The sequence below is a fragment of the Chinchilla lanigera genome, unplaced genomic scaffold (genome assembly GCF_000276665.1).
Source record: "Chinchilla lanigera isolate Chin_1 unplaced genomic scaffold, ChiLan1.0 scaffold00021, whole genome shotgun sequence".
Lineage (NCBI taxonomy): Eukaryota > Metazoa > Chordata > Mammalia > Rodentia > Chinchillidae > Chinchilla > Chinchilla lanigera.
The window spans coordinates 20,411,206-20,426,011 of NW_004955422.1; the positions used below are offsets into that span (position 1 = coordinate 20,411,206).

Consider the following 14,806-nt stretch of genomic DNA (forward strand, 5'->3'; position numbering starts at 1 on the left):
CATTCTTGCACTCTGCCTGCAGCATCTTCTGTCCAACACTGCAAAAGGCAGGGACGGGGGACAGAAGACAGAGGCCCATGTTTGCAAAGCCTGGGGGAAGTGGGCCACCACAGGCCGTGAACAGGCAAGACCAGGCCTGGCCCACGGAGAGCTCGCCCCTCCCACCCCTCCTCTCTTCTTGTCCCCAAAATAGCTCCCTGAGTGGCCTAGCCAAGACCCTCCCTGGTGGGTGGGGAAGGCGGGGCATGCCGCCCAGAGCCTGGCTTTAAATCCCCTCACTGCTCCGGAGCTCCACTCCCTGGCTGGAGGCACCTCGAGGCTGTCCCTCTGTCTACTCGTCCACCAGCGCAGCCTACCCTCCCGCAGCCATGTCCCGGCCCCTATCAGACCAGGAGAGGAGAAAGCAGATCAGTGTGCGCGGCCTGGCCGGTGTGGAGAATGTGACTGATCTGAAAAAGAACTTCAACCGACACCTCCACTTCACGCTGGTCAAGGACCGCAACGTGGCCACCCCTCGAGACTACTACTTTGCGCTGGCCCACACTGTACGCGACCACCTTGTGGGGCGCTGGATTCGCACTCAGCAGCACTACTATGAGAAGGACCCCAAGGTGTTGCAGGGTGGGGAAGGGGCTGGCTGGGGCTTCCTGCTCGGGAGCTTGGAGATTGTGGGTTTCTGCAGCAAAAGAAGTGGCTGCTCCAGGGTCTTGGAGTTGGGGGACCCAAGGGAGCCAGGAGCAAGGGTTGCTGGGGCAATACGGGGAGAGAGATGGGACTGGGAAGGGGTTGCTGAGGGCATGAAGGCTGCTTGCAAAGGCTTAGCTCTCACTCAGAAAAGGTAGGAGGGTCGCTGGTGGGCAGGAAGACGCTTGTGGCCTGGCTTGGACCCAGGGTAGAGGTACGTGTCATCAAATGTGTGCGTGGTATGCCTATGCCATGGGCGGGGTAAGGCTGGGGCGGCAGGGATCAAGTGTCTGGTGGGTCAGTGGTAAATGTCAGCAACCTAACACCCCACACTGGCAGTGGGGGAGGGGCCGGGAGGGGACCCAGGAATCAGGGAGGCCAGGCACTTCGAGCATCCTCCTATCTGCTGTCTGCTCCATCTGCTTCTTGGGCCTTTAAGCTCGAAGCCAAAGAGGACCTGGGTCCTGCATGGGCCGGTGACAGCAGTCTCCGGCCCTGAGTCATTGTGTGTGTGACCTTGAACAAAGGATTTTTTTTTTCCCCCTGGGCTTTGCCCTCTTAGGGAGCACGTGAAAGTGCTTCTAGATGTCCTGATCCCCTGATGGGCTGTTGGGGTATGTGTGTGATGGAAGGAGAACCCATCTCTCCAAGCACCTTATCCCGAGGCAGTTCTGGCCAGCCCCATTCTCTGGATGGGGAAATTGAGGCCAGAGAAAAAAAGCCTTAGTCCAAAGTGAGGAGAATGTTGGGATTAGGGCCTTACCTGTTGGGCTCTAAAGTCTAAAATGGTTCCTCTAAGTAGGGAGAAAAAAACTGGGGACGCAGATGGGACAGACTGGAACCTGAGAGTTGGGCAAGAGGGTGAGAAATCATTCAGGCCCAGCTGGGCCTGGCTGAATGTCAGTGGGCGACCCTGACCCTGCTTCCCTGTCACTCCGTCTGTCTCTGGGCAGAGGATCTACTACTTGTCTTTGGAGTTCTACATGGGACGGACGCTACAGAACACCATGGTGAACCTGGCCTTGGAGAACGCCTGTGATGAGGCCACCTACCAGGTGTGGGAGTGTGAGCCTTAAGCATTGGGGGGTTCTCCTGAAGGCACTTGACACTGACTGCTGCCACCTGTCCCCCCAGCTGGGCCTGGACATGGAGGAGCTGGAAGAAATCGAGGAGGATGCAGGGCTGGGCAATGGAGGCCTTGGCCGGCTGGCAGGTAGGCAGCTTGCAGGGCGGGGGGGTGAGGTAGGGGACAGAGGATTCCTTCTGCTGGGACCCTGACATCTACCTCCCCGACACCCCCAGCCTGCTTTCTGGATTCCATGGCAACCCTGGGCCTGGCCGCCTATGGCTACGGGATCCGCTATGAGTTTGGGATTTTTAACCAGAAGATCAGCGGGGGCTGGCAGGTGAGCAGCCTGCCTATTGTATAATCCATCGAAGGACGGGTCCAGAACCTGCCCCTGCTCTCAGGAGCACGTCCTTGCCCCTCTCCCTTGCCCTAAAGTCAGCTGGTGACCTGTGGCCTGCTTGAGACTTACCATGTCCCTGCTGTAGCCTGAAAGTCTGGGTCTGACGATGCCTTCCTCTCCCCTGTGTGCCTTTGGTGCAGATGGAAGAGGCTGACGACTGGCTTCGCTATGGAAACCCCTGGGAGAAGGCCCGTCCCGAGTTCACGTTGCCCGTGCACTTCTATGGCCATGTGGAGCACACCAGCCAGGGGGCCAAGTGGGTGGACACGCAGGTGAGGATGAGGAAGGGCTGGGCAGAGGAGAAAGTGTTTGCAGGGAGAAAGTGTTTGCAGTAGCCCAGAGGCTACTGGACTCAGTGCTATTTACCAACGGAAGCCACTGAGGCTCAGAGATGTTAAGTGACATTATACAAGGTAACACAGGGCCAGAGGTGAGGCTTGAGTCAGGGTCACAGAGGCCAGGCCAAGGTCAAAGCCTAGAAGTAGCCAGGTGTGGTGGCACATGCCTATAAGCCTGTAATCCCAGCACTCAGCAGGCTGAGGCAGGAGGATCGCTGCAAGTTTGAGGCCAGCCTAGGCTGAATAGTGAATTCAAGGCCAGCCCCAACCGCATAGAGACCCTGTCTCAAAACAAAAAGCAAAAATAAAACAAAACAAAGGACTATCGCAGTGACTTCAATTTCCACTGCACATCTGATCTTGGGGCTGCAGAAAAGCAAGATAACAGTCCATAAAGGAAACAGGGAGGCAATTAAGTGTTCCAGACTTGCAACTGACTTGTTCAAGGTCACACAGCAAGTTAGAGGGAGCCTAAAGCCCAAGCAGGTGTCCAGGCCCTGTTCAGATAATCCCCTTTCTGTGGCTGCAGGTCCTCAGCCTCCAGGTGGGCTGTACAGAACCTCTAAGCTTTCAGAACTGGGTGTTCGTCCACTCTTACTAGGCGGAAGCTGGTGGGCAGCCTGGCGCATGCTGCTCTGGCTAAAAGGCCAGAGCCCTGGCTCTTTTTGGCTGCAGCTTCCAAACTGCTCTACATTCTACAGGGAAGGGAGACGAAGCTTGCTAGTTGTGGGAGGTGGGGCCAGCACTAGTCACTGCTAATCTGCTAATTAGTCAAGTGGTCACCCAGACAAAAGACCTCTAGATAGATTTGACCTCTGTGACCTCTTCAATTCACCTGGCCTCCATCAGCCTCTCAGGAATCCAGAGTGTCTCCTCACTGGGCCTGGTGGCACATGCTTATAATCCCTGCACTCAGGAGGCTAAGGCAGGAAAATCGCTGTGAATTTGAGGTCAGCCTGGGCTACATAGTGAGTTTAAGGCCGGCCTGAACTACATAGTGAGACCCAGTCTCAAAAAAACAAAAAAGCAAACAAACAAACAAAAAAGATGATGTTGATGATGATGATGATGATAATAATGTGTTCCCTTGCTTTTGCCCAAGCCAGGTTGGAGGCTTAGCCCCATCCCTGCTGAGTGAGCTCCACCTAGGGCTCTGAGCTTATAGCTCTGCTTCTCCCCATAATCCTCATGATAGTTTGAATAAACAAACGAGTTGGGGGCGCCTGGAGAAAAGTTGGGGGATATCCTCTATTTTGTTTGTTTGTTTGTTTGTTTTGGTCTTTTTGAGACAGGGTCTCGATATGCAGGTTCAGGCTGGTCTTGTGCTCACTTCGTAGTCCAGGCTGGCCTCGAACTTGCAATGATCCTCCTGCCTCAGCCTCCTGAGTGCTGGGATTACAGGAGTGCGCCACCACGCCTGGCTGGATATCCTCTTTTTATAGGAGAGGTTCAGAGAGGTTATGCAGTTTGCTCACAGTGCTGGGACAAGAACTTGAGGTTGGGAGTTAGCAGAATTCAGGAACAATCTCTTGAGTTCTCCTGCAGATGAGTGAGGCCCCATTCGACAGACGAAGCAGGTGCCTAGGGCTGCCCCCTCCTGGGGCAGCCTGTCCGGCTCCTGACTCTGATGCCCCTCACAGGTGGTATTGGCCATGCCTTACGACACACCTGTGCCTGGCTACCGAAACAATGTTGTCAACACCATGCGCCTCTGGTCTGCCAAAGCGCCCAATGACTTCAACCTCAAGGACTGTGAGTTCATCTGCTGCTAGTCAGCAGCCTGCCCAGCCCCTGCCTGGCCTGAGCTCAGCCTCAGCTTGACCTGTTCGCCTTTGTCCCTCAGTCAATATTGGTGGCTACATCCAGGCTGTGCTGGACCGAAATCTGGCCGAGAACATCTCTCGTGTCCTGTACCCCAACGATAACGTGCGTCACCCTTTGGGATGGGGGCTGGAAGCCTGAGTCCTTGGGAGAGGGATCGGGGAGCTGCTGCCGCCTTCCTCACACCAGGGCAGATTGCTGGCCCTGTGTGCCTGTTCCCCTGGCCCAAGTCCTTTGAGTGGGAGGACACTTGAATCCTAGGGAGGCAGGTGGTGACACCCATAATACTCGGTCTTTTTGTGCCCCCACTTGTGACACCATCCCCCACCACTATTACTTAGTGGAGGTAAGACTCATGGGGCTTAGTGGGGTGCAGTTTAGGGAGCTGTGTTTTTGTGTGGGTGGGGTCTCTCCTGGCCATACCTGCAGTGGTCTAGGGGACACCCCTGGCACATGAGCTCCACCTGCCTTGTGCTGTCCCTAGTTCTTTGAGGGGAAGGAGCTGCGGCTGAAGCAGGAGTACTTCGTAGTAGCCGCCACCCTCCAGGATATCATCCGGCGTTTCAAGTCCTCCAAGTTCGGCAGCCGTGATCCTGTGCGCACAAACTTCGACGCCTTCCCAGATAAGGTACCCTGCCTGGGGTCTTCAAACAGCCTGAGCCTTCCTCTTTTGTCTGCTGCCCCCCAGCTGTCCCCACAAGCTCCTCTGCCCAGAGCAGCCACAGGCCTTCTGGGGCCCTCCAAAGAGGCCAAGGACGGTCACTATAGCTCTTGCTTGGTGCCCTGTCTGACTGCGAGCCCCTCCCATGCAGGTGGCCATCCAGCTCAATGACACCCACCCGTCTTTGGCCATCCCTGAGCTGATGAGGGTTCTTGTGGATCTGGAGCGGCTAGACTGGGATAAGGTAGGTTTGGGAGCCTCAACCTCTCTGCCTCAGGATCCTTCCCAGTTTGGAAAGTAGGAAAGTGAAGGGAGTGAACAAGGAGCATGAGGCCTGGGGCAGGAGGCCTGGAACCCGGCTCTGCAGTGCAGGCCCTGTGTGCTGCAGTGTGGACAGCCCAGGGCTCAGGCCTGGCATCCTACTCCCCACCCCATGTGCCAGGCCTGGGACATAACAGTCAAGACCTGCGCCTACACCAACCACACGGTGCTGCCCGAGGCCCTGGAGCGCTGGCCCGTACACCTCATGGAGACACTGCTGCCCCGGCACCTGCAGATCATCTATGAGATCAACCAGCGCTTCCTGAATGTGAGCCTGGGAGGCGGCATGACCAGTGGGCAGTTGAAAGGTGGCCAGCCAGGATCCGGGGCCTCGGGTGTGGGCACAGCTCTGAGCAGAGCCTTGGGGCTTGGGACCAGGGTGTTTGGGCTCTGGTGCTAGTTCTGGGCTCTTCTGGGCACAGAGGGTGGCGGCCACCTTCCCTGGGGACGTAGACCGGCTGCGGCGCATGTCACTAGTGGAGGAGGGTGCAGTGAAGCGCATCAACATGGCACACCTGTGCATCGCCGGCTCGCACGCAGTCAATGGCGTGGCTCGCATCCACTCTGAGATCCTCAAGAAGACCATGTGAGCCCATCCTCCAGCCCCGCAGCCTCCTGTAGCTGGTCCCGCCCACAGGTGGTGTGTGCTCTCAGGCACCACAGCCCCTTCCAGTATAGTCCTGTCCCCATGACCCCCTCTAACAGGACCTGCACCTCCCAGAGGTCTGCATCCCCCAGGAGAAGCCCCTTTCAGGAAGAACTAGGGGCTTCTGGGCAGAGGGTCCTTGCAGGGGTGAGTGGTGACCCTCATCCCACTCCATCTTGCAGTTTCAAGGACTTCTACGAGCTGGAGCCTCATAAATTCCAGAATAAGACCAACGGCATCACTCCCCGACGCTGGCTGGTTCTGTGTAACCCTGGGCTGGCAGAGGTCATTGCCGAGGTGAGAGCCCGTAAGGCCACCACAGGACACTGCGAGGATCGCGCGAGTATGGCTGCGCAGGGAGCTCACAGTACAAGGACCCCGCTGAGGGCTGAAATCCATCCTGTCCTGTGTTCCTCTGGCTGCGGGGGACCTTTTGCATGCATGTGGCCTCTGGGCTCTTGGGGCCCTGGCTACAGAGGCCAGTCTGCTGGAGGTCCTGGTCTAAGGAGCGAGGGGTCATCAGTGGGTCCCATCTGAAACGAGACTGCAGTCCCCAGATGTCTGGTGGGGGGACTTGAGGTCTTGCCAACGTGAGAACAAGGCCAGGAAGCCAGGGAGGCCTGCTGGAGCCGGCTGGGGCAGCCGTCAGAGTTCAGACGGGATGGCAGGTGGGGGATGAGAAGCTCCAAGAGCTGGGTGGCAGGGCCCAGCTGAGTTGGAAAGGGACCTCTGTGTCTGGGAGAAGGGTGACAGAGGGAGTGGGCTTGACTGAGAGCTGCCTGCCCACAGCGCATCGGGGAGGAGTACATCTCGGACTTGGACCAGCTACGCAAACTGCTCTCCTATGTGGACGATGAAGCCTTTATTAGGGACGTGGCCAAAGTGAAGCAGGTGAGCAGTATCACAGCCTGGGCCACGTGGGCCAGGGCTGGCAGGTGGGGAGTGTGGGAGGGGCCGACATCTGGGCCAGGGACCTTTGATGTCTTGAAGCTGAAGGCTGTTGGTGAGCCTTCTCCTTCCCCTCCGTGCAGGAAAACAAACTGAAGTTCTCGGCGTACCTGGAGAGAGAGTACAAAGTCCACATCAACCCCAACTCGCTCTTCGACATCCAGGTGAAACGGATCCATGAATACAAGCGCCAGCTCCTCAACTGCCTCCACGTCATCACCCTGTACAACCGTGAGCGGCAGGGCCACTACATGCCTTGGTCTTCCCGTGTCCCTCCCAGGATGCCACCCCTGACTGATCCGTAGCTCCTTGGCCCGGTGACAACTCTTAGGATAAGGAACTGACTCCATTCCATAGATGGCCAAACCGAGGCTCAGAGAGGGGGAAGTGACAGCCACAGAGCAAGTGATTGGGGCAATACTGGCTACTGCCTCCCAGCATGGACACTGGCTACCAGGGTCCCATCAGGGAACTCCTATCCAGGGAGAAAAGCTGGCTAACTCTGTCCTTCTCTTCTCCACAGGGATCAAGAAGGAGCCTAACAAGTTTGTTGTGCCACGGACTGTGATGATCGGAGGCAAGGTAAGAAGCTGGACCTGCACCAGGGCTCTGGGCTGCGGACATCCAGTGGAATAATCCTGGCCGAGCTGTAGGACAGGTCGTGCATGTGGCAAAGGCCTCAATGCTGAGCCTACACTGTGCCCTGCAGGCCGCTCCCGGCTACCACATGGCCAAGATGATCATCAGACTCATCACTGCTATTGGGGACGTGGTGAACCATGACCCGGTGGTGGGAGACCGCCTTCGCGTGATCTTCCTGGAGAACTATCGCGTCTCGCTGGCTGAAAAAGGTAGGTACTCCCACAGGGACCTCAGAGGCTCAGATGGACTGGGCCCCAGGAGAGGTATTAACAAGCCATCCTGGGTGAGGATGTCCCTCTGATGGGATTGATTATAGGTAGTACAGGGTGAAATTTGGGGGAAATGGACACAGGGTGCAGGCTGGATTCCAAGTATTCAAGATGCAACAAGAGCATGGGATACAGCTCAGCAGGGCAGCAGCAGCCCTGCAAGCTCGAGGCCCTGAGTTCAATTCCTGGTACAAAAAAAAAAAAAAGAGGCAGAAGGATGAGGCTGGCAAGAAGGTGGTGAGGACTGGAGTGGTGGTGGTGAGTTGGTGAGGATGGTTGGGGTGGAGGGGACTCTGCATCTGGCCATGCCCAGGGCCAGCCTAGCCCAACTGGGGCTGGAGAGTTCCCTGAGTTGACCTTGTCCCCTGCTGCTGTCCTCCAGTGATCCCGGCCGCTGACCTCTCTGAGCAGATCTCCACCGCGGGCACCGAGGCCTCAGGCACTGGCAACATGAAGTTCATGCTCAACGGGGCTCTGACAATTGGCACCATGGATGGGGCCAATGTAGAGATGGCAGAAGAGGCGGGAGAGGAGAACTTCTTCATCTTTGGCATGCGGGTGGAGGATGTGGAAAGGCTTGACCAGAGAGGGTATGCTGTCAAGGCACCCACGGCTCAGGGTTTGTGGGCAGGAGGACTGCGGCATGGCTGCTGGAGAAGGGCTGGTCATTCGTGGTGCGCGTGGGAAGCCTGGTCAGGGCCATGCACAGTATTAGCTGTGGCTATCAGGATTCTGAAAAACTCTTTTTTTTTTTTTTTTCCAAATTTTGGTGGCACTGGGGATTGAACCCAGAGTTTCATGTATGCTAGGCAAGTGCTCTGCCACTAAGCCTACATCCTTTGCCCTCTAGAATCTGGGGGAGCTTACAGCCAATACATTTAATAGGATGAAAGAAGTAACACAGAATGGAAGGAGAGAGCTGGTCGTGCTGGTACTCAGTTGTAATCCCAGCACTCAGGAGGCTGACGCAGGAGAATCAGTGTGAGTTTGAGGCCAGCCTGGGCTACAAAGTGAGTTCAAGACCAGCCTGAATTGCATAGTGAGACCCTGTCTCAAAAAGACAAAAACAAACAAAAAACCAAAAAAAAGTTAGTTCCTGGAAAACCATGGCAGAGGAGACAGTTTCCTGACAATTTTCTTTGAACCTGGCTATGTAGCTCAGGTCAGCCTGCAGCTTACTGCGCAGCCCAGGCTGGCCTCGAACTTGTGATTCTTCTGCCTCAGCCGCCTAAATTCTGGGATTACAGCCATGTACTTACCTCTTCCTGGCAAAATTTATTTATTTATTTATTTATTATTTTTATTTTTATTTGTCTTTTTGAGACAGGATCTCACTATGCAGTTCAGACTGGCACCAAGCTCACTTTGTAGCCCAGGCTGGTCTCAAACTCACAACCATCCTCCTGCCTCAGCCTCCCGAGTGCTGGGATTACAGAGTGTTGGGATTACAGGCGTGTGTCACTATGCCCTGCTTTTTTGTTTTTTTGAGACAAGGTCCCGCTATGTAATCCAGGCTGGCCTTGAACTCACTATGTAGCCTGGGCTGACCTCGAACTCACAGCAATCCTCCTGCCTTAGCCTCCTGAGTGCTGGGATTACAGGCATGCATCACCATGCCTAGCTCAGCAAAATTTATTTTTAAATATGATTATCATAAAAGTAACATCTGTTCATTAGTTAGAAAAATACAAAACAAGAAGGAATAAAATAACTGCCATCCATATTCTTATAGCTGCCAGGCATGGTGGCGCACGCCTGTAATCCCAGTACTTGGGAGGCTGAGGCAGGAGGATGGTTGCAAGTTCAAGACCAGCCTGGGCTACAACGTGAGCTCAAGGCCAGCCTGAACTGCATAGTGAGACACTGTCTCAAGAAGACAAAAACAAAAAAACCCATATTCTCATAGCGGGTTTAAAGCTAGGTTTTTTGTTTTCAGAATTAGGGATTAAACCCAGGCCCTTTGTACTGAGCTACACCACACCTGGCTCCCAGCAAAATTTTTATTTTGTTTTTTGATTTTTTTTTTTGGTACCAGGAATCAAACTCAGGACCTCATGCTTGCCAGGCAGGCACTGTGCTGCTATGCTATATCCCTGGCCCTTATTTTGTTTTTTGAGACAGGATCTTGCTAAGTCACCAGGTTGCCTAGCCTGAGTGCAGACTTGTGTTCCTCTTGTCTCAGCCTCCCAAAGTTCTGGAATTACAGATGTGTGCCTCCAAAATGTAAATATTCATATAGTGCCGAGTGTGGTGCTGCACCCCTATACTCCCAGCACTTGGGAGGCTGAGGCAGGAGGATTCCTGAGGCCAGCCTGGGCTCCATAGTGAGTTCAAGGCCAGTCTGAACTATACAGTGAGACCCTGTCACAAACAAACAAAAATCATACATGCCAGATGTGGTAGCACACCCCAATAATTCCAGCACTTGGGAGGCTGAGTTCAAGGCTAGCCTGGGCTACACAGCCAGACCCTGTTTTAAAAAAAAATCATATAGTATTGCATCCTATGGACATGTCATATTATTATTATTAGTAGCAGTAATATTAGCATTTGCAGTACTGAGGATTGACTCCAGGGCTTTATATTTAGCTACATTCTCAGTCTTATTTGTTTTTTTGAGACAGGGTCTCCCTATATAGTTCAGGCTGGTCCTGAACTCACTATGTAGCCTGGGCTAGCCTTGAACTCGAGGCAATCCTCCTGCCTCAACCTCCCAAGTGCTGGGATTACAGGGGTGTGTGGCACCATGCTTGGCTAACTGCTATATTATTTAACCAATTCCATATGGCTGGGCATTAAAGTTGATTTAGCCTGTTAGTCTAAATATTACTTCAATGAGCAACCTTTTACATCTATATATCTACAGCTCTGATTATTTCCTTAAAAGAATTAGAATACTGTATATGGGTGGGTCAAGAATGAGTTTATTTTTTTTACTAGTAATCAAACTGAAGGGGTGTTCTACCACTGAGCTATATCCCTAACCCTTTTTACTTTTTGAAATAGGGTCACACTTAATCGTCCAGGCTGTCCTAGAACTCATGATCCACCTGCCTCAGCCTCCAGAACAGATAGGGTTACAGGCATATAGCACTGTACCCAGCCAAGTAGGAGTTTTGGAGGCTCTGACATAGATTGTCAAATTGCTTCCCACAAAGTTGGTACCATTATGCTTTCATCAACGGCTTTGGAGAGCTGGCACCCAATACTGTAAGGAACTTCTGTGGGGCTTGACTAGAAAATGCAGACTGTCCTTTGGGGAAAAGGAAGCCGTGAGATGTTTTGAGCAAAGTCCCCTGTGTTTAGGCCCAGGCATCAGAATAATTCCGGCTGCAGGCTGAAGGCTGGGCTACAGGAGGCAGGTGGGGACCAGTGTGGGGGCTGACACCATAGTGCAGAGGAGTCACCTGAGGTTGAGCAGCTCAGGGGACTGGGGTCAGAGACAGGAAGGAGGCCTTGATTTCCCATGGGAAGGGGACATTCAGCGAAGGGGACCAGGCTGGCAGGGTGGCGGGGTCTTGAGGGAGGGGTTGTGCTGCCCTAGATAGTGGAGGCAAGTTGGCTGTGGTGATGCATGCTTATAATTCCAGAGGCTGAGGTATGAGGATCATGAGCTTGAGGCTCACCTGAGCCATACAGTGAACTGGAGGCCTGCTGGGCTGCCTGCACTACATACTCTGTCTCAAAAACTCTGTCTCAAAAAAAAAAAAAAAAAATCAACAAGTGAAGGAAGGTTGGCACGAGGCCTGTGATGAGCTTGGTTAGACCTTCTGGGCCTAAGAGGCCCTCCCTGAGGATTTGTCTATTGGTGCCTCCTAGAGCCAACGGCTAGGCCGGGGATGGGTTTGGAATAGTAGGGCAGAAAAGATATTCATGATCGTTTTTGGGTGGTGCTGGGAATGGAACCAAGGGCCTTGTGCTTGGTAGGCAGGGACCTGAGCTACACCTCAACCCCAGCCTATCACAGAGGCTACACGGTGGTGGTATGAGTGTAAGAGCCCTTGCTTGGGGGCTTTGGCTTTTTAAGCCTTACCTTTTTGTCTCCTCCAGACTTGAGTTTCTTCATCCACAAAGTGGGGGAGGAAAAGCTGAGCAGGGAAGGCAGGGGACTGGCGAGGAAGGACCTCCAGAGTGGGTTTGGGCGGCAGCTCCAGAGAAGTCAGCGGCAGGCTGAGGCTTGGGATGTTCCAGATCTCTGGAGAAGGCGCCAGCTGATCCAGCTCTGTCCCACAGGTACAATGCCCAGGAGTACTACGACCGAATTCCTGAGCTCCGGCAGATCATCGAGCAGCTGAGCAGCGGCTTTTTCTCCCCTAAACAGCCAGACTTGTTCAAGGACATTGTCAACATGCTCATGCACCATGATCGGTGAGCCAGCTGGCCAGGCCACCACGCAGCTGGGATGCTGGGCTGAGCAGAGCTTTGGTGGGGGTGGGGAGTTGGACAGGTCCATGCAGTTGTCACCAGGCTCCTTTGGGTTGTTTTTTGTTTTCCTTTACTTTACTTTTCTTTCTTTCTTTCTTTTTTCTGTTTTTTTACTTTTTGAGGTAAGGTCTCACTGTGCAGTTCAGGCTGGTCTTGAGTTCACTATGTAGCCCAGGCTGGCCTTGAACTTGAAGCAATCCTCCTGCCTCAGCCTCCCTAGTACTGGGATTAAGGCAAGCACAAGCGCCACTATGCCTGGCTGTTTGTTCTTTGAGTTAGTATCTTCCTGTATAGTTCAGGCTGACCTTGCGTTCACTATAAAGCCCAGGCTGGCCTTGAACTCACAGTGATCCTCCTGTCTCAGTTTCCCAAGGGCTGAGATTAAGGCAAATGCCACCATGCCCAGCTTTGTTTTTTTTTTTTTTTTTTTTTTGAGTCAGGGTCTTGCTTTGTAGTCCAGGCTGGCCTTAAACTCACTATGGAGCACAGGCTGGCCTCAAACTCATGGCAATAATCCTGCCTCTCAGCCTCCTGAGTGTTGGGATTCCAGGCATGTGCCACAATGGTCACTCACCACACTCCTTCGGTAACAGCATCATTCTCCAGGTCCCAATGGGACAGAACGGGGTTGGCTGTTGACCTTGTAGAGCTTCTTACCTTCCCTTTCCTCTCTAGGTTCAAAGTTTTTGCAGATTATGAGGACTACATTAAATGCCAGGAAAGAGTCAGTGCTCTGTACAAGGTGAGGGGTCCGGGGCCAGGGGTTGGCAGGACTTGGGCAGTCCTGGTTAGGATGAGGCAGAAAGTGGGAGTCCTGCTGGCAGAGTGAACCCAGAGCTCTCCTTTGCTGCAGAACCCAAGGGAGTGGACAAGGATGGTGATCCGGAACATAGCCACCTCGGGCAAGTTCTCCAGCGACCGCACCATTGCCCAGTACGCCCGGGAGATCTGGGGTGTAGAGCCTTCCCGACAGCGCCTGCCAGCCCCGGATGAGAAGATCTGAGTATCCAGACCGGACCCCATCTGCCCTGAGTCTGCCCAGCTTCTCATCCAGAGGGTGGGCTACTGGCGTTAGGTCTCTGAGCCCTTCTTGGAACCCTCGTTTTCCCCACCTCTAGGTACCAGCGTCCGGTGTGACTATGGACATTGCCCTCTTCTTGGCGTCAGGCTCCCTATCCCTCTTATTTATAGGGTCTGACCAATTGCATCCACTCCTCAATAAATTGATTCTATTGGGAGCCTCCTTATTCTTTTCTCTTTTGGGAAATATTTTTAACTCTAGGCGGGCACACCAGCTGCTGCGCAAGCACCCTCTATCTCCCCCAACCCAGGCAGGTGCGTTCTGGGGAAGGCGTGACATGGGGCGGGGCCTAGGCTCAGCCCCTTTCCAGGCGTCACCCTCCACTTGTCTCTTCCCAGGGCTGTGTCCATACTAGGTCAGCGGCCGGCCTGGCTAGCCGGGGGCGGGGCGTCTGCCGGGGTGGGACCCACGGGGCTAGGAGCCTGGATTTCGGCTGAGCCTGGGGACCACAATGATCCGCGCTCTCGGAGGCGGGACCTATGGATGCTTGGCGCCTTTCGGGCTCCGCCCTTAGCTCCGCCCCACTGCGGCGTTTTAGGGTCTCTTAGCAGGTGGCTCTGCTCGGTCCAAAGTCGGGGGAGTGTTAGGGCAGGGGGCATTCACAGACCATTTAGGCTCGGCCACTGTCGCCCACCTCATTACTGAAGCCCTGTTTCTGGATCTCACAGTACTGAGACCGAAGTAGGCGTGTGTGTGGGGGTGTTCTGCCTGCCTGGCACGAGGCAGGGAGGGGCAAACCTCAGAAGGGAGGTTTGAGGCCCAGGGTTTCACAGTGAGTGTAATTTGAACCCAAACAGCCGGAAACTGTTACCGGGCCCCCAGGTCCGGCTTGTGGGGACCCCAACTGCTTGCGGCTGCCACTCCCAAGTTCCTTCTCGCGGGGCGCAGGCCTCCAGCCTCCCAGCTGTGCAGAACCCACCAGCCGAGGGCAGCCTCCCCCCTCCCTGCGGCCCTCCGGTGTGAACTGGGGCGCCTCACCCCACCCCCAGACATCTAGGCCGCAGCTGCAGGTAGCACACAGGCCCCTCTCCCCGAAACACTCCCATCTCGTCCTAGCCCCTCCCCCAGACTTTCACCGGGACCCGCTGCCCCCGCGCCCCGACCTCCACGGCGCAGGTGCCCGTGCAGCCCGCCCGCAGGAAGACGCCCTGCCTGGGGCCGGGTTCGCCCCGTGGGAACGGTTTGTCTTGAAAACAGGAACCCGGGCCGGGGGCTGGGCGGGGTGCCCCTTCCCCACCGCAGTCCGCTTCCTGCCCCTCCCGGCTTCCTCCGTCCAACACCCAAGCGGGGCGGCGGGTGCGGGGCCGTCCGGGGTGGGGGAAGGGGCTTTGAGATTAGTTTCCCCCTCCGCATCCACGCGCTCGCTCAGCCTCGTCGGTCGTGGCGCAGCCCCCTTCCTGCGGCCCGGCCTCCCTCCCCGCGGCGCGGCAGGGGAGGGGTTAAGCTGCCGCAGGGGCCGCCGCGTGCGGGGCGAGGGGGAGCCCCGGTGGAGGAGGCGCCG

At 55.1% G+C, this 14,806-nt stretch overlaps 1 protein-coding gene across 1 annotated transcript; it reads left to right on the plus strand.

Annotated features, from left to right (window-relative positions):
- Positions 1-274: 274 nt before the first annotated feature.
- Positions 275-13,471, plus strand: Pygm (phosphorylase, glycogen, muscle). The gene is made up of 20 exons (XM_005384564.2): positions 275-611; positions 1,638-1,739; positions 1,819-1,897; positions 1,987-2,090; positions 2,294-2,425; positions 4,132-4,243; positions 4,335-4,417; positions 4,797-4,940; positions 5,125-5,217; positions 5,416-5,562; positions 5,717-5,880; positions 6,123-6,237; positions 6,730-6,831; positions 6,972-7,119; positions 7,412-7,470; positions 7,598-7,739; positions 8,182-8,389; positions 12,033-12,167; positions 12,900-12,966; positions 13,078-13,471. Exons 1-20 carry the CDS (start codon positions 369-371, stop codon positions 13,225-13,227), a joined length of 2,529 nt encoding a protein of 842 aa, XP_005384621.1. The 5' UTR covers positions 275-368; the 3' UTR covers positions 13,228-13,471.
- The last annotated feature ends 1,335 nt before the right edge of the window (positions 13,472-14,806 follow it).

Coding starts and splice junctions, on each gene's coding strand:
- Pygm (XM_005384564.2), top strand. CDS start 369: ATGTCCCGGCCCCTATCAGACCAGGAGAGGAGAAAGCAGATCAGTGTG. Junction 4,418..4,796: donor TCCTGTACCCCAACGATAAC/GTGCGTCACCCT, acceptor TGCTGTCCCTAG/TTCTTTGAGGGGAAGGAGCT. Junction 6,238..6,729: donor TGGCAGAGGTCATTGCCGAG/GTGAGAGCCCGT, acceptor GCCTGCCCACAG/CGCATCGGGGAGGAGTACAT.